At 37.9% G+C, this 18,445-nt stretch overlaps 1 protein-coding gene across 1 annotated transcript in view; it reads left to right on the top strand.

The window, feature by feature from the left end:
• SGIP1 (SH3GL interacting endocytic adaptor 1) overlaps positions 1–18,445 on the top strand; it is a 134,669-nt gene that overhangs the window by 73,903 nt on the left and 42,321 nt on the right. The window contains exons 9-15 of the mRNA XM_042465446.1: positions 2,181–2,205; positions 3,136–3,187; positions 4,822–4,907; positions 7,102–7,188; positions 10,036–10,131; positions 10,669–10,698; positions 13,465–13,505. Coding sequence (XP_042321380.1) covers positions 2,181–2,205; positions 3,136–3,187; positions 4,822–4,907; positions 7,102–7,188; positions 10,036–10,131; positions 10,669–10,698; positions 13,465–13,505 — 417 coding nt within the window. The remainder of the gene's footprint in view (positions 1–2,180; positions 2,206–3,135; positions 3,188–4,821; positions 4,908–7,101; positions 7,189–10,035; positions 10,132–10,668; positions 10,699–13,464; positions 13,506–18,445) is intronic.

Here is an 18,445-nt window from a genome sequence, read left to right on the forward strand (position 1 = left end):
AATAGGTTAAAGCAATGTTTCACCTTTCATTGGCAAAGATACAAATGAAGAAAAGCCCATATTAGAGTCATTGGTTTATCAGATGAGATTTTCTTTTGCTTTGTTTAGTTCTTTGAGGGTCTTTTTCACAATTCTGTTTCTAACTCTGAAGTAAAAAATGTATGTGCTTACTGCAGCAGGTTCACATTTTTGGTATCCAGAGTAGTGATACTTTTCATTTAAGTAAATAAGCAAACAAAACTGAGCTTTTAGATTAATTCCTGACTTCAAAAGAGGGAATTTGGTGAAATGTGCATGTTTTATTGGGATGTTAACGTGAGATATAACAGCCAGCCCTATAATAGGCCTTGCATATGATAGAGAACATGTTTAGGAAAACTTCAGAAAAACTGATTATTGTCTAGGCTTTGAATCATAGGTTTGGCTATGACTAGGTTCTCATCTCCATTCCATTTATACAGTCTTCTGTTTACTATGCTCTTTTAAGCAGTTTTCTCTTTACTATGATAATAATGGTTCCATTTTCCTCGATAAACACTCCTGCTTGTGTAGGATAACCAGTCCTTTTCATAGAAAAGATACTGTCAAATGGAATGTGCTTTAAAGGGAATAGTTTAACATTATTTTGACATTTTTTTCTTCATACCTCAGCAAATCAGATCTAAGAATGTGAATCCTTCAGTATTTTATCATCACATGCAAAGATGGATAGGTACCTTGGTTTGCTCCCTGCTACATAAGAAAAACAAACAATTTTCTGCTGTCTTATACCATATTCTATCAGTATGTAGAGAGATCTTGTAGCACCTTTGAGACTAACCGCAAGAAAGAAGTTGGCAACATGAACTTTCATAGACTTCCTCAGATACTACTTCCTCCAAATGCATCTGAGGAAGCACACTTTAGTCTACAAAAGCTGATGCTGCCAACTTCTTTCTTTTAGTTAGTATTAAAGATGCTACAAGATCTCTCTATACACTGATTCTACAGACTAACCATATTGTCTCAGTACTCAAACATACTAGAGTGCTTTGGGGAAATTATTTTGCAGAGAAATAGGCATGTTTCTTTCATGCTTTAATGTATACAAAATTCTGTAAAATTTCGTTGTTCTTCCTTTTTCTTTGCTAGCTAATATGTTTTCAAATCCTTAGGTTTGTCCCCAAAATCCTCTAATTTTAAGTCCATTTTAAATCTCTCTTTTGAGTGTACAAAAACCAGTGTATCTTAGGGTCCAATTGTTCTAATTTATCACTTGATTTAAGCTTGAAAATGTTCTCTCCAGATTCTTTTTTAAACAAATCTTTGTATTTCAACCATATATTTAAAGCAGTCCATCTACCAAAGAATGCTTTGTGTGGTATTTTCCTGTAAATCTTTTTCTTAAAATTATTCCAAGCATATAATAAAGCTTTTCTAATAATATGGTGGGTAAACTCTTGGTGAACTTAAGCTTTTCCATACCATAAGTACCCGTCCCACCCAAAATGGTTATTAAAACCTTCTAAGTACAATGTTTTGCTTTTTCATTTTAAAAAAGGCCATTCTAATACCCAATTGAGGGCATTGGCCTGGTGATAAAGTTCAAAGTCCAGAATGCTTCTTCCTCCTTTCCTCTTATCTTTCACAATTGTTTCTCACCTTACTCTTGTTGACTGTTACACTATTTCCAATGCATTTTTGTAAATACTTGTACATTTATCTAAATTATAGTTTTATTTCTAAATTTAAACATATAAATAGTGTTTTTTTAAAAAATTATTTATTTTATAATTCCTCTTTTGTCTTTTTATTGTTATCTGGTTCCCCTTTTTGAGCAATGATAAGTCTAGTTCTGGACAGTTTATTTTTGTGAATTCAGAATTTTTGGTGTATCATTTCACTTAAAAATGGTGAGTGTCATCAATTTTATTTCAAGATCTGAGATTATCAGGCTCTACATTTGTAACAACTTATTAGATTTTAAATGAATACAGTAATCATTGAACAGCATGTGCAGGCATCCAAAGTGCAATGTGTGAACCAAAGTTAAAGTGTATTTTGGCTTAGTATTGTTAATTCCTTTATCCTATTCCAGTTCTCGACTTCTCTTTCATCTCCCGTCTGTCCCAGCAAACCAGTCTTTCATCTATGTTACTGTCTTAAATATACTAAAATACTATTTTTGTTTTTAATTTTAGGGTACAATAAAAAGGAATTTATCTAGTAAGTATTTATGTATTTTATTTTCTTAGGACATATATTTGGTGATTGCACATGTTCTTATTTTTCACACTCTGAAATTATTGTAACAAGATATTAATTCTAAATGTTGTTAAAGGTGTAGTCCTCAAAATAATGTTTTGTGCATCAAGCATCATAGCAATACCTCATATTACAATTAAAATTCTTCAGGAATTTGTAGCAAGTAAATCTAACAGTCTCTGACAGTATCAAAATGACAAATGTTAAACTAAGAAGCATATAGAGTGTGTCTAGTTGCCTGAATGCACAAACAAGTTTAGCAGGTTCTGAAAAACAGATGTTAAATATTTGGAATTATGAAGCGTTTGGTAGAAATAGTTTTTTTTTAAAAAAAACTTGCTTAAAATTGGTCCTCATGAAAATAAACAGCACATCTGAAATATACACTTTGTTATCAAATGTACACATACACACACATACATACACATTATATGTAATGTGGGTGGGGAGATCAAAGATAGGCCATGTTGGTAAAAGTGACAATGAAATGAATTGTGAAATTTGTTTCAAATCATCATAGTTATGTTAAGGAACATTATAGTTAAGAGGTACAAATTGAGCACTAAAAACTAGGCACAACTGAGAAGCAGACATGCCAAGTATAGATTGCACGGCTGTAACAATACCAGTTCTATTGGTATTTCAAATATAAAGTACTGTATATAGATATTTACCAGTACTGTATATAGTACTGTATATAGATATTTACTGTATATAGATATTTACTGCTTTATCCTGAAAATAAATACTTGAAGAAATATTCTGGTGTTCTCTATGACAGTTGTAATAGGAAGAAAGAGATACTATACAGTTGACATTTCTAACAGTAATTACACCATTTTTCTAGAATATGCTGGGAAAATGACCTTAAAATTGTATCTTATGTGCCAGGTGAAGAAATAGCAAGACCTAGGCGGTCAACTCCTACGCCAGAACTTCTAAGGTTAGTATAAAAGTGGCATAATTTAGTAGTATGGGAAGATGTGGTGTCTTCATGCAAAATGGAGTTCTGCAACATGGTTACCTTCAGGACTTACCAGTCTATTTTTTATTTTGTTTAAAAATAATATACACAGTCTATACCTTCTCTTTCTTGGTCCTAAAATGCCTTTCTGTGCATATACACTTACACTCTCTTCATCTTCTGGGTCAAAACCTACAGTATAGAGCCTTCAGAATGAACAGACTAAAACCTCTTTGCTTCCTGATTTTCCAAGTACTCATAAGTATCTGTAGTAGGGAGGGCAATGGCCCCACCTGAATTCAAACTGAATTCAAGCCATGCTGAAAGAGATCCTTCTCCCTTTTTTTAAGACATGTTGTTTTATCAGTTGGGTTCTGTTGTTTCCTTTGTTTTCATTATTTGTTGGCCTTTGGTTTAAAATCATGAAAGCATTAACAGAAATTGTTTAAAAAGAAATAGCAAAAGCAATGTTCCCAGAAGTCTGTTTTTAGAGCAAAGATATTTCCAAATGTTCAGGGATGATTTATACCAGGGGTTCTCTAGGATCCAGGTTCAGTGTTAACTTTTTGTCCCAGGATTCAATCCTGAAAAAATACGAAGCAAAATAAAAATAAATGACTGTAGAGAGTGTACTGTAGAGAGTTAGAAGAAAAGGGCCTCCAAACCTTATTTTTAAGCAGGTTTCAACCCCACCATCTCTTGTCCTAAGAATTTGTTATTTCAGGAGCTGCTTCCTAGAGCTCTGTTTTAAACAGTAGAGTATCACAAGTGGAAACTGCAACAGAAGTTGTTGTGTTGAATGCAGAGGTAGCTGATGTCACTGGAATTATGGGGTGGGGTCCAGATTTTAATATGTGGTTTTATAAGCATCTGTGCCATGTATAATTCTGGCTGTGTGGGAGCTATCCAGGCTCTGACCCCTATTAGATATAGGTTCAGCACCTGGATAACTTCTGCAAAACCTGGCGTAGCTGTGGTAACTGAACCGCTGCCATTACAACCAAGAACGGATTCTCTGCCCAGCAGTTCTGGAGTCACCAGTTATCTTTGGTTGAAAGTGTACATTCAAGGCACCAGCTAGTCAGCTTTTTCCATGATTCTGTTCCATTATCATCCTATCTCTGTAATTGACACCCATGTTTAGTGGCTCTAATGGGATGCTTGGATCTATATTTTCCACATTCCACTTTTTTTCCTTAAGGTTTTATCTTCTTCTGCAAACTGTGGTTCTCCCAAGGCTGTTAAAATTTCCCTGTTGTGCACAGATGGTACTGTTTTGGCTACATACAGGATTAGGAAATGGACAATTACAGTATAATCCTGACTGGTGAAGACGGATGAGCTCCAATGACAACTGAAGCTCTGCTGAATCCAAACCCTTCCCAGATAAGGGATATTGTAAATTAGTAAAAGAATTCTCATACATGGGATCAAACATTGACAGGAACAGGGACTGCAACCAGGAAATTAGAAGAATATTAGGAATGTAGAGGGCAGCTTTTTCAAAAGATTTTTGGGAGAACATGCAAAGACTGATGAGGTCTTTTTGTCACCCTTATTGAGGAAAAAAATACCACCAGTAATTGTCATTCAATATCTGTATTGTACTACAGCAAAAAAGCCCCAGAAGATCCTACAGTCCTAGCACCACTATTTGGTCCGCCTCTAGAGTCTGCGTTCGAGGAAGAAAAGTTGGAAGGCAAGTAATGCTGTTTCATTTTATTTATATCACTTTCTATGTCTAGACATCCTGAAATAATCAGAAAGTATTTTGCTAAATTTGTTGTCTCACTTTTTAACCTGACGTTGTTTTCCCAAGTGCCCTGATTAGGATTGATTATGAACTGAATTAATAAAATAAACTCAAAAGCAGATCATTTATTATCTGTGAACAAAAATCAGTGTGTCAGTGGGTGTATAGATGTGTACATAAGGGAAAGGAAATTTTAAAAATTGCTAGCATAGCATTTGGTATAAATGACCAAACTGGAAATTAGTGATTTGTTTTCGGTATTTACTTGTCTGTCTGCAGAAACAGATAGTATGAATGGTCTCTTGCCCATTATTTTGGCATGATGTGAGTTAAGACCATTTGCAGTCCTCTTGTTACTTCCTATCAGTTCTTCCTAACCTCTTCCTCACCTTCCTGATCGTTCTTGAATCCAAGAGTGAGCTGGATTGTTAAATTTGCACTAACTGTAACACAGAAAAACATGGAATCTGGCTTATCTATTAACACAGTGTGGCCTAATATCCATTTCTGGTTTTATTAGTTTGGATGGTCAGAGCTGCATCAATAATAAAAAAGACCTCTGAAACTATTAAATTTGTACCAGCACTGAATACTACATTTACCAATTGGGATGATGATTTAAAGCAGGAATGGGTGATTTTGGCATGGGACAGACCTTCCAAAAAGGATGGTCTCCCGGCACCTAGCTTTGGTCCATGGGAAAGCCACAGCCTCCACACCACTGGACTTCCCCACAGAGCACAAAGAACCTGCAAAAAGCAGGTTCTTCTTGCGGCGCGATTATGATGCCGCAGTGCACCAGTGGCGCACTCGCAACATCATAATGGCACAGCGACGTGCGGATGCTAGGTATCCATCACGTAATGATGGCGGCACCCATCTGTACAGGGTGCTGCCATTTTTACACCCTCATCACGTGCGAGGGCATCCTATCATGCCCATCTGGATCAGGCCTTTGAGAGGTTTCGGGGACACATCTGTAAACTAGGGCCTATTCCCACAGTAAACACATTACGCCTCCTGCTCCACATCTATAGACCGATGTCTGAGGATAGCCATTGAACACCATTTTAAACTCTTTTTTTTTTTTGCCTCTGCCTGAGTGCCTGAGCAGCATATGGGCTTTGCAGTACATGCCTTCTTGATTGCCTCCCTCTTCTCTCTTTCCCAGAGGGAGTCTGGGGAGACACAGAAGAGTCTAGATGCCAAGGGATTGGGGGGCAAAGAGAGACTCCTCTTCTCTCTTTCCCAGAGGAAGTCTGGGGAGACACAGAAGAGTCTGGATGCCAAGGGATTGGGGGGCAAAGAGAGGCTCCTCTTCTCTCTTTCCCAGAGGGACTATGAGAAGACACAGAAGAGCCTGGGACCCAAAGGGATTTGGGGTGAATAGAGGCTCCCTTTTCCCTTTCCCAGAAGGGAAAAGCGCCTCAGCGACTGATTGGCTGTGACGTCAAGTGCTTAAGCACTTGATTGACAGCTGCTTTTAAAAAGAGGTTCAGGGAGGGCAATGGGAATGGGGAGCAAATTACCGCTTCAAATTATCACAGGGAAAATACCAACGGGAACAAAAACAGGGGTAAAAAACCTGGGTCTGTTTGCACCTGTTTTTAATGGGAACTATGGGTCAGATTCGAGTCAGAATCCGAGTCAGAATCGCAGCAAAACAAGCTGCTTTTTTTGCCCACTGGGAATGGGGCCATAGTGTCTTGTGGGTATGGAGGTGAAAACAAGAAAGATGGAGAAAAGGCATGCTTTGTACTATAGGTCAGCAGCTTGTAGTATGTGTTTTTGAAAGCAACCAGACTGTAACTATTTAAGAAACTTTTGAGAACTTGGAAAGTAGATAGTTATTTTTAAAATTATAACTATGATAGTAACTTTAGGGGCAGATGCTTGGAGCAATAACTAATTGCCTTATATCAGATTTATACTGTCTGTGTTCATGCTGTATATGAGACAGATATTCATGATTATATATACGTATATATATATATATATATATATATACATACATATATATATATACACATTTCTCACTATGGGGAGTAATTGAAAAGTTAGATTAATTATTTTTAAAAGGTGGAACAAAGGTCTGGTAACTCCAGATTTAATGTATCGTGTTATATATGTTTATCTTCAGCTCCCATAGATCAACCTGAAGTGTGGGGTTCAGTTCAGCCAGCAAATGTAGAATCTCCAAATCCCTCACAACCTTTTCCATCTGGAAGTAAGTTATCTGAAAAAAAAAAAATATTAGGGTTGCGTTTCCCCCCCACTATTACAAAACACTGAGACAGGAGATGGAAATAGAATTGTGAAGAGTTATTGCTCATTATACTGCCATGGAAACAGAGATATTAGTTGCAGTATGCATTGAAACCCAGTTTTTAGAATGAACAAGGAGAGGATTTTCAGTTTCTTGAGAGAAAACCCTCTGTCTTTGCATTCTCAATTTGGAAAGCTAAACCTGACTCTGCATCAAAAAGACAGTTACCTAGCAACTAGTACAGCATGTCACATATGAATGAGGTTCCGTTAAGAATCAGAAATTTGATTCATGATTGTGAAAGAAGAGGGGGAAATTTAATTTAAAACTAACAATATTTAAACATCAAACTGTATCGATATTTTTATTTCAAAATATTTCAAAGAACAACAAACTGTGGGCAGAACCTGGTACTGATGCTTCATTTCTTCATATCACATAATGATGAGCAAGAGATTTGGGTCATTGCTGAGCTCTCCTCTATTGTTGGTTATTTTTGATTTGATTATATCTCACCTTTTTCTAAAAGTGGGACTCAGTACAGTTCACAAGAAGATTGAAAACAGGTACAAAAAAAACTGTAACGCAAATAATATTAAAACAGAACTAAATTAAAAGCAATTTAAGAGCACATCCATAAAAAGTACAGAAACACCTGTTAAAGCAGTCAATGAGCTGCTGTAAGCCTGCTTAAATACAAATATCTTTTCCTGCATGTAGAAGAGCAATAAGAAGGGAGTCAGCCTAACTTCCCTTGCAAGGCATTTCCACAGCCTCCTTTCCAGTGCTTGTTATCTGGTTTGTGGTGAAACAAAACATAAACTTGAAGGAGTGGTTCAGATAATACAGAGCTAGCTTAAAATATCCTTAAGGGTTAATTTAGGTTACAGCAAGGCACCAAGGTGGTATGTTTCCCCAGGGTGTTTTTTTTAGGGATTCTTAAGCAATTTGGTCTAATTATTCCTGCATGAAATGACCTGACTGTCACTTTTCAGACTAGAGCCTGGAACAGATGGGCCAAATAATGTGGCTTTTGGCTGCTTTGGGGCCATGGCGTTTAGATGATGCAAGCCCTCAAAGTGGCCAGAAGCCAGCCTTTTCAGAAATAGATTAAAACCGCTCCTGCCAGCTGCCCATTTGTGGCTGTGGTGGTGGCCTGCTTTGAGAGCAAGCCATGCGATTGCCGTGGTCCTGGGCCGATTGCAGCCAGAGCTGCCTCTGGCTGCTCCTTTTGGTCCATCTGCTTCACCCCAACATACAGCTTAGAATTTAGCTGTTCACCAGGTTTCAGATTCTCTCAAATGTTGCAATGCAGTTCTTGACAGTTGACATGTATCAAAATACACTTTTGAAAGAATATGTGTATTTTTACATATTAATTGAGTGCAGAAAAGGATTAAATAGAATTAGAATAAATACATGAAAGTGATACAAACCAGAAATTGAGGTCTAAATCAATGCCTTCAAATGTTGGCTTACCTTTCTGACACTTTCTAGCCACCACTGCTTGGAGTCATGTGTAATCATAATTTAAAAGAAAAAGAAAAGAAAACACCTGCATGCGGGCATACACACACAAAACCAGAGGAACGAAACATCTTGCCATCATAGAATAAAATTTAAGAGCAACATGACATTAAAATTAATGAGTGTCATAATATTAAACAACAAAATAGTCTCAATTCCTCAACTAAAGCAAAATAAGGAAAGAGCTCATTTCATTTTTTCAGGAGGGAATTCTCTGATAAGGGAGCTTCTACCTGTTTTGAGAACCCATCATCTTGGGCTGGAGGAGAAGGCACATAATAAGCCTTTCCATTGTGATACATGAGAAAACAAAGCTAAAATTGACCCAAAGAGTAGTGGCTTTTTCCATGCCTGACCACAGGATATCATAGCACATAAACTCTCTTCCCACAGGAGATGGTCATCAAAGTGATTCTTTTATATATATATATATATATATAGTCAGCGGTTTGAGTTGAAGGGTGTCTAAAGGTAATTAACTACGATGCTGCAAAATGGACGGGACAAGAAGTGTTCTTTTTTAATGTATGTTTTTATTTTTTGAAAATTCAATAAAGAATATTTTTTTAAAAAAGTGATTCTTTTTTTTTTTTAGTTGGAAAAATCCATTCAACAAAAGATTCACTTTTTGATGACCATCACCTGCAGTAAGGCACAATGAAAGCCGCTTCTCTCCAGCTCTGTTTTGGCTTTGTTTTCTCATGTGACAAGCCTTTCAGTCTTTGGAATTCTCCTCTTTAGTATATAAATAGACAGGCCTTTCTATACACCACTGAGTTTACAGAACATAACACCTTCTTTGATAAGAGTACAGGAGTTATGTATTTTACTGGGAGCTAGCAAGATGGCAATAATGGGCTTCAGTCACATCTCTAGAGGTAAGGATTGTGTTTTTGCAACCCTTTTACTGTATGAAGTTTTTGTGTTAATATGAGAAGCCTGGTTTTCTTTTCTTTTTTTCTTTTTTTTTAAACTTTACTCCATAGGACTTTTTTTTTTCTTTTTGCTCACTTGCAATCCTTGCCTTACCAACTTAGTCATTTCTGACATTTGAGGGAATCTCCAGAACAGATTGAGATGTGATGCAGGGGCTACAGCAGAAAGAGTGGAATTGGGAGAAGCAAACAAACAAACAACAGTCTTGGGAGCATTGCATAAGCAGGAGTGCAATGACTGTCCATTGAATTCTCTGGATCACAATATATCTCTGGATGTAGCCATGTGATAGATTTTCATATTTTTGTCCATCTTTTACTTTAAGTTCTTTCTTTTGTTATGCAGCACCTCCGCCGCTTCCACCTAAGAACATTCCAGCTACACCTCCCCGCACTGCTTCTCCATTAACAACTGGAGTAGGTAAGAATATTAAAGGAGAGCATCTTCTAGGTTTGTAAGAGCTATATTATGCTGCCAAAAAGATGTTCCCAATATATTCAGTATACATTTTGAAGTTTTAAATCAAAGATAATATGAACCACTATAATCCCTTCTTGATAATGGCCATGCAGTTATGTACATTTTATATACAGTGGTACCTCGGGATACGAATTACCCAGGTTACGAAATTTTCGGGATACGAAAAAATCCAATAGAAAATAATTGTTCCGGGTTACGAATGTTTTTTCGGGTTACGAAAAAACTTCGGCGCTATTTTAAACGGAACCGCGGCTTTTCCCCATTAGCGCCTATGGCATTTCGGCTTACGAAGGCTTTTCGGGTTACGAAAGCGGCCGCGGAATGAATTAATTTCGTAACCCGAGGCACCACTGTATACATGATAAACATGCATTTAATATCAATTAAGATTTCCAACCACCTTCAGGTTTTTCCCTTTTTTTAACAACAACAACCAAAAAGTCTGGAACAAATCTAACACTTTATTCTGTTTTTAAAGCCCTTCAAATTTTGAATGTGCTGCCTATGTTGTACTGAAATGTCGAACAAGTCCATCCTGAAATATGACTGTATGGGAATGAAACAGTTCATTCCTTCATTTATCCATAGACAATTTGCCAGGCTTAATTTAATGTGATAAAAGAAATTGGAAAGTTTTAGTAAGCCTATGAGAAATGTCAGCAAATTCATGGTTCTTGTTGATAACTGCAGAAGACATATACGTAGTAGCATAATACCAATTCTATCTTGAAACTGTGAACATTGTATAAGAGTATGAGTAAGTAAGATGATATAGGGAACTTACCACCTAAATACTCTAAAGGCACAGGATCCTGTCTGATCTTACCCTTTTCAGGCTGTCTGATCTGATCCTGTCTGATCTTAGCCTTTTCTTAGAAGCAGAGGACCAGTTCCAGTTAGTAATTAGATAGGATGCCACCAATGGATACCAGGCACTGTTGGCTATATTTCAGAGAAAGGAACTGACACAGCTACCTCTGAATATTCCTTGCCTAAGAAAACACTATGAAATTTCTGGAGTCACCATAAGTCAACAGGTGACTTGAAGGCATACACACAAAGAGGAAGCATAAATGGGGGAGCAATCTCCAGCAAACTCCCTATCGACAAGCCCCTGAACCATATCTTACACCTTTTCTAAAGCTCTACTACTTCAGGAGTAGATTGAAAGGTGAAGATGCAAAACCCTGTACCATAGACCATAAAATCTTTAACAGAATGTTGGGATCTAAGCCATTGGGGCAAATTAAAAAAAACTGTAAATAAGGTGCTTATAGGTATATCATTCATGTTGCAAATGAAATTAGGTAGCTGTATGAACACACTTTAAAACAATGAGAGTATCATTGTTTTATGGCTTAAGTTCAAGTAGGTAGATACAAAGATATGGAAAAGATGGTTATGATACTGAACATAAATGTTACATTATGCAGTGAAAACAAACTTAATGTTTTAACAGTTTTTGTCTACATCTACATGCAAATTTTGTTCTATATTATTCAGTATTTTATTTATGTACACATTGGTATTTCCTCCCAGTATTTATTTATAGGTATAATACATACCTGCAAAGTTAACATTAACCACATGAAACACACTGCTATGTATGATCATTTATTTCCTGTATAAGATTGTCACATATATTACACGAAGCGTACCCACAGCAATAAAAACAAGAGTTTTTTTCATTTTGATAAAACCAGTCAGTCATTCCTAAATTTTAGTTTTCTCATGCTGCATCTGCACTGAAGAAATAATCCAGGTTGACACCATTTTAACTACCTTGACTCAATGCTATGGAATTTAAAGGTAATAGGAGGTATATTCTAGTAATAGACTTGGGTGAAAAAGACTTGCCAACTGCAGTGGTTTGCGTACTGTTCTAGGACTCCCGCTGGGTGACCTTGAGCAAGTCATGCTTTCTCAGTCTAACAGGAAGGCTATGGTAAATCTCCTCTGAATAAATTTGGCCAAGAAAACTCAATGATAGGTCAGAGTCAATATAAATCAGACCCAATATGAAGTAACATAACAAATAAACATTTTCCATGATGTGAGCGGATAATGGATAATTAGAACTGCAAGATTGTGACTATTGACTATCATGCAGAAAAATATAAGTATGCTGAAATGCTACTTTTTGGAGGGAGTTAACATCTATTTTTCTCAGGTGTCATTCCGTCAGAATATCATCACCAAGGAAATCATTGAACTTGAAAGAGAATATTGAAATAGAATCAGCTAACATTCTCCTATGCACTCCTAAATGCTGCTTCTGTATATTCCTAAATAAAATGCACTAATTATTTATCATTTATATTTAGTAACTTTTAATCTCCTTATATTCTTTCGGGGTTTTTTTCCTTACTTGTGACTGAGAAAAACTATTCCCTTTTTAAATTCTCTGTTGATAGTCTCTGATACTTTTGCATAAGAAGTAATAGATCATAATGATTACTGAACAGAATCCTATATTTATTGTAAAATGATGTATGCTGCAGATCATAAATATGAATTCTGTAGTTATATGTTCAGTGCAAGAATTCATATCTGTATGTAAGTCACCATGTTCCAATTTTAGATTACTTTGTAGTTTTTACTTATAATATTTACAGATAAAATCACTGCATTAGCAGTTTTCTTAGACTACTGTGTATTCCGTTAAAGTGAGTTGTGTAGGCAGTATGCTCTGTATGCTAGTTTACAAGGAATGTACTTCATATGGTTATAGATAATATACATTTCTCATGTTATGTAGCTATTTATGCACATGAATTGCCTTCCTGGTGGCACCATTCAAACATGCAATTAAAATGTCTGTGCTAGAATAAAGCTGATTTTAAAAGCCCCGTATGTTAAGTAGAGCATTAGTACAACACAGCTGTACAAGTTGATGTTGAAGTTTAAAATCAACTACTTTGACCGCAGGAAATGACCAGACAGCAGCAGAGGTCAAAAGTGAAAAACTACCATCAATCAATGACTTGGACAGCATTTTTGGCCCAGTATTATCCCCCACGTCTGTTGCTGCTAACGTGGAGGATAAATGGATCAGTTTTTCTGATCAGTCCTCGGAAAACGTAACTCCAGAGGTGACTTCACGGGAAAAAGTGGTGTCCCCACCTGTGGCATCAGAAATCCCTGATGAGCCTCCAGAGGCTGAAACCTCTCGCAGTGTTCCATCACCACTCAATTTAGAAGAGGTTCAGAAGAAAGTTTCTGAGCAGACCCACGTTAAAGATGATAACTTAGCACCAGCAGCATCTCCTAAAGATTTTGGGGTGGGACAGAGAGCAACACCGCCTCCCCCTCCACCTCCTACCTACAGAACAGTGGTGTCATCACCTGGACCCAGCTCTGGCGGTGGCACAGGAAGCACCAGTGGTATGTCAAAACAGCTTTGAGTGTGCTTCAGTGTGGCCATGAATGCTGCTGTGTGAACACAAAACCTCTTTAGCTACTCTTAGTTGGTTGGCTTTTAAGCATCAGTCATTCCCTTTGTTTGATTGTACTGTGCCTAGTGGCTTTTATTATTATTTTTATTCTGTGCTCTTGTGGTCCAACCTAACCCTCAATCCTTGATACTATTTGTTATTTCCCTACCATTGCTGAATGTTTATTGGGGAGCTCTATATCTTTAATTATAATATAGATGTAAAAACTATCTTTTACATTAAATTAGGAATTCTCTAAATTTAATAAGCATCCTAAGTTAAAAAAAAAAAAACCAAGTATTTGACTCTCACTATGTATCCATGTATCATTTCTGCCCAGCAAAGAAGACAGATGCTAGGTTTTCCCCAGGAGGAACTGATAACTACACATGGCCATTTTTGCCAAATTGTCACAGACTCTTAAGTGGGAAGGTTTTGATATGCATTATTCTTAATCTTCAAGTTCAGAACTACTTATTCTGTGGCTAAAAACCACATGGGAAGCACTATGAGTCAACTGTGTATTGACATTATATGCTCTCCTAGCAAATATTTCATGCACCTCTTTCAGGAATCATGCTTTTCAACAAACTCAGACCTTCATCAGTGTTGAACCTTCAAATAGAAGCTTCTCTTCTGTGGCTAATAGTTCCACGAGAAGGAAAGCAATTTTTGTCATTGGTATCAGTAACAATTATGTTAAGAATTTTCCTCTTGTTTGATCAGTATAGGACTGAAAGAAGCAAGTTTTCATGCAGATAAAAACTGCACAGGAATTTTGAATTTTGCATCAGTGCAGTTTTAATGTATCTTAAATGTTTATGCAATATTTTGAAATGGATCATTATATATGAAAGTGGGGCAGCTTCAAATAGTTATATTGGCCCAAGAAGCAAATAAGATTATTGTCAAAGATCAAGTGTTTAGTTCCCAGCTTGTCTTACAAAAGAAAGTCAAAGGAATGACCTTTTCAAGGAGAAGGCTAGAAATTTACAGAGAGGAAATTCTGAATGCCAAGGTGCTAAACTGCTGTTCTGCTACAACTGCTAACATTGAGCATAAATGTCTTATTTGAAATTGGATTAATATTCAAAGACATGTATTAATATGTTTCAGTGTATTAAAATATAAAGGAATCCAATAGACTAGTTTTCAAACCCGGGGGGGGGGGGGGATTGGGAGGTAGGAGGGTGAAGGATAAACAATACCTTGCTTATTCTTTTCTGAAATATGCCATTCTTTTCTGAAATATACAACCCTAACCCATCCCCTTTCTCAAGGTAACAGGGACATCCTAAGTAAGAAACAAATATTTGATTTTCACTATGTAGCCATGTTTCATTCTGCCAAGCAAGGAAGACAGAGTCTAGGTTTTCCCCAGGAAGAACTGATAAGTGAACATGCCACTACTTTCTTTGCCATGCTTAGGAGTGCAGTGCCCTGGCAAGGAACTTGGAAGTTGCCCTCTAGCTTCTATTGAATTTATAATACAGTAATAATTTGTAATAATAAAAATATAGATTGCAGGTTTTCTGGTACGAAAAGCATATATTCCATTGAAAAGCAGCTGGAAAGATCTTTCCTGTTTCAGATCAGCTCCTGCTGCTGTTGCTAACTTCTTCACCCTTGTGAAAGGAAAGGGATAAGGATCTCTTTACTTTTGGGGATTGTCCTCATGTGTCAAATGGCCTGGCTCCCCCGGCCTTGCATCGTCTAGTTTAGATGACCTAGGCCAAAACACCCATGGCAGGATCAGGCTCGCTCCTGCCTGCACAGACATGAATCTAGAAGATCTGGACTGGCCTCAGGGTAAAGAGTCTTTACCCTGGGGTAAAATAGCCCTGGTTTTGTGCTGAGTTTCTAAGCAACTCTGCAGCAAAACTGGGCTGTTCAGACAGCACCCCCCACCCATTCCTTACCTTTCTGGTGTGCCATCCATTTGAGAAGCCCCCCAATCAGCCTGCCTGACACAGAAACAGGGTGCCTTGCCATGTGGATGCAGCCAGGTACCCCATTTCTACTTCAGATGAGGCAGGGGGGGGGGCTTCTCTGACAGTTCACACACCAAAAAAGTAAAGAGTGGCCCAGGTGCTTGGGTCAGTGCCTATCTGTCCCCATGCTGGCCATGAGACAAACCCAGTTTAGCACTGAGGGCAGGATAGCATGGGCTCAGCCCATGGTCTCCTGTCCCATTTGCTCAGGCCCTCAGTTTAAGGTGGGGAGAGAAGGCTGTCTAGTCAGAGGGTTCTAGATAGATGCCAATTTGAAGAGGTCTGGGCCTATCTTGCAATTATTTGAGATTTTTCAAGCTAATTTTAAGGAAAAAATAGTATTAGTAGTCACTTTAAAACATACAAGACATGTTATATATTTTTTAAAAGGAACTCTCATATTTAGGTCCATGATATGATCATGAGATTAGTGCAGTGATGGCGAACCTTTTTTGGTTTTCATGCCGAGGTGGGCCTTCTGCCCCTAGGGGCAGGGGCTGTGTGCCAGGGGGTGGGATGTCTTCTCTCTGGAGGCGGGACTTCCGCTCTCCAGGGGTGGGGCTTTCCCCCACCCATTCCGTGGCCTCCAGCTGTCTGTGACAGACAGTTGGTGTCAGAAAGGGAGAGTGGGGGCAAGGAGAAGCTGGCATGGGCCTCTTCTCCACCCCTTCTTGCCATTCCAGGCCCATAGCTCCCCAGCCATGGGTCTGGGAGGGTGAATGGGGGCTTGGAGAAGCCGGCATGGGCCTCTTCTCTGCCCCTTCTTGCCGTTCCAGGCCCATGGGGTGCTTCGGAGAAGCTGGCACAGGGCTGTTGCTCCTCCCATGGACCTTTCCCTGCTAGCTGGAGGCTGGGAAAGGTCCCTGGGGAGGAGCAGGTGGCACACACCGGTCACTCCTCCTCCCCTCAACCTTTTCCCAGCCCCCACCTGTCTTGGAGAGGCCGGGAAAGGGCTAGGAGGAGGATGCGCCTCTGGCTTCTTCTCCTGAGCGCCATTTTCTGGCTTCCCACTGTCTGAGAGAGCCAGCGGGAGGCCCAAAAATGGCAAGGAGGAGGCGGAACGGGCACGTGTGTGCCTCTTCTGCCTTCTCCCTCTCATCCGTGCCTGGCGAAATGACGTTGCGTGTCACTTCCGGCACACGTGCCATAGGTTCGCCATTATTGTAACTGTTATGTCTAAATACTGGACTGAAATAGAAATACTGTAGTAAAGATGCCATGTCAAATGAGGGAAAGAGCACCTGTCCCTTTAATGGATGTGTAGAAGAAGAAATTTTGGCAAGTGTGGCTTGTCACTCAACGAGTAACAAGTAGCACCTGTTGAAATTCCCTCTCCTGCACAGTTTCAACTGGCATTCCTAAGAACAGATATGTATGACTTGTGATAGAAGACAGAGACACTAAATGTGACATAAGCTAACTTCTGATAATATTTTTGTAAGATATGTGTTTAAAAATAAACAAATCTTACATCTCTTTAGTTAATCTTGTAAATACTGGTCAGTGTTGACTCAATGTTAATGTTGAAAAACAATTCTTCTCCTAATTCTCATGACGGTGAACTTTCCTGAAGTTTGACAGTTTATTCCTATCACATAATTCAACCTGAAATGTGTAAATATGGGATGGATTAGCAGTGAAACTGGATAAATACATATTTTATTACCACCTAGGATTTCTGTCCAACGAAAGTACAAGTGGAACACCACAAACTGTACTGTTCTCAGAATTTCAGGTGGATTAAGATTTTACCAACCGTATCAGACATAAGCATGAGCAAGTATGCTCAATTCTCCTAAAAACCTTTTAGTAGAGCTCATAGAAGATAAACTGGAGGCTGGTCATGTTTGCTTAAGGACAGGAAATAAAGGAATTGTATCAGGAATTGCCAAACTACTAAACTCTTTGATTGTTCTTTAGATTAGTAGTTTCAGTGTAGTACTTTTTCCACTATAAACAAATTCAAAATCAACAAGCTAAATGTTTTTTAATTGTACTTACCTAATTATTTAATGTAGGAGTAAAAATAGGTAGAGGGTGATTGTTTTAGGGAAATGTATTGAAATACTTACATCTTGGAATGTATCTTACATGGAAAGCTCTGTTGATGCTCCTAGACTGCTGAGCTGTTTTAGCTGCAGTGAACTGAGCTGCCACAGATGCCTATGTTCCTCTGGGAGTTCATAGGTCAGAGTCTGGGTGTCTTTCAGAGATGCATGCTTCCATTTTAGACCTATTGTCAATTTTAATTTTTATCTGTGGATTCACCAGAATATCCCTATTGCTGCAATACATTGCCAACAGGGAAATCTCAAAGTTTAATTAACATAGATTTAACATTTGTATAGCCATTTTACAGAATTGGGTCTTTGTGGTTTTGTAATGAAGAAAAACCACTAACCTCTGTGCATGGAATTATGCATTTGAGCACTATGGGGTCTTGTTTGTTTCACTGAACATAAAATACATTAAATTATCAAAGCTTTTGAAAGACTTTACTTGGGGTAAGGGGAATAAATATTCAGTACCTGCTTAGCAAATACAGCATTATTTTGTAATTATTTTTGTGCTGAATTTTAAAAATTTCACCATCCCACCATCTTACCTTCTAAGAGCTGTGTGTTTATGTGTGTTTTTCACTGACTGCATGAAGCATGTAATCAGTCAGTGTCATGATCAACACTATGATACTGACATCTGATTGGATGTAGAATGTCTTGTTTGATTTTAAATGACTGACTTTAGCAACCAAAAACATTAGGAGTCTCTGGTGTTGAATGCAGAACATCTTCCTCTTTCCTATTATTATTATTATTATTATTATTATTATTATTATTATTATTATTATTA

This window comes from Sceloporus undulatus, chromosome 4 (genome assembly GCF_019175285.1).
Source record: "Sceloporus undulatus isolate JIND9_A2432 ecotype Alabama chromosome 4, SceUnd_v1.1, whole genome shotgun sequence".
NCBI lineage: Eukaryota > Metazoa > Chordata > Lepidosauria > Squamata > Phrynosomatidae > Sceloporus > Sceloporus undulatus.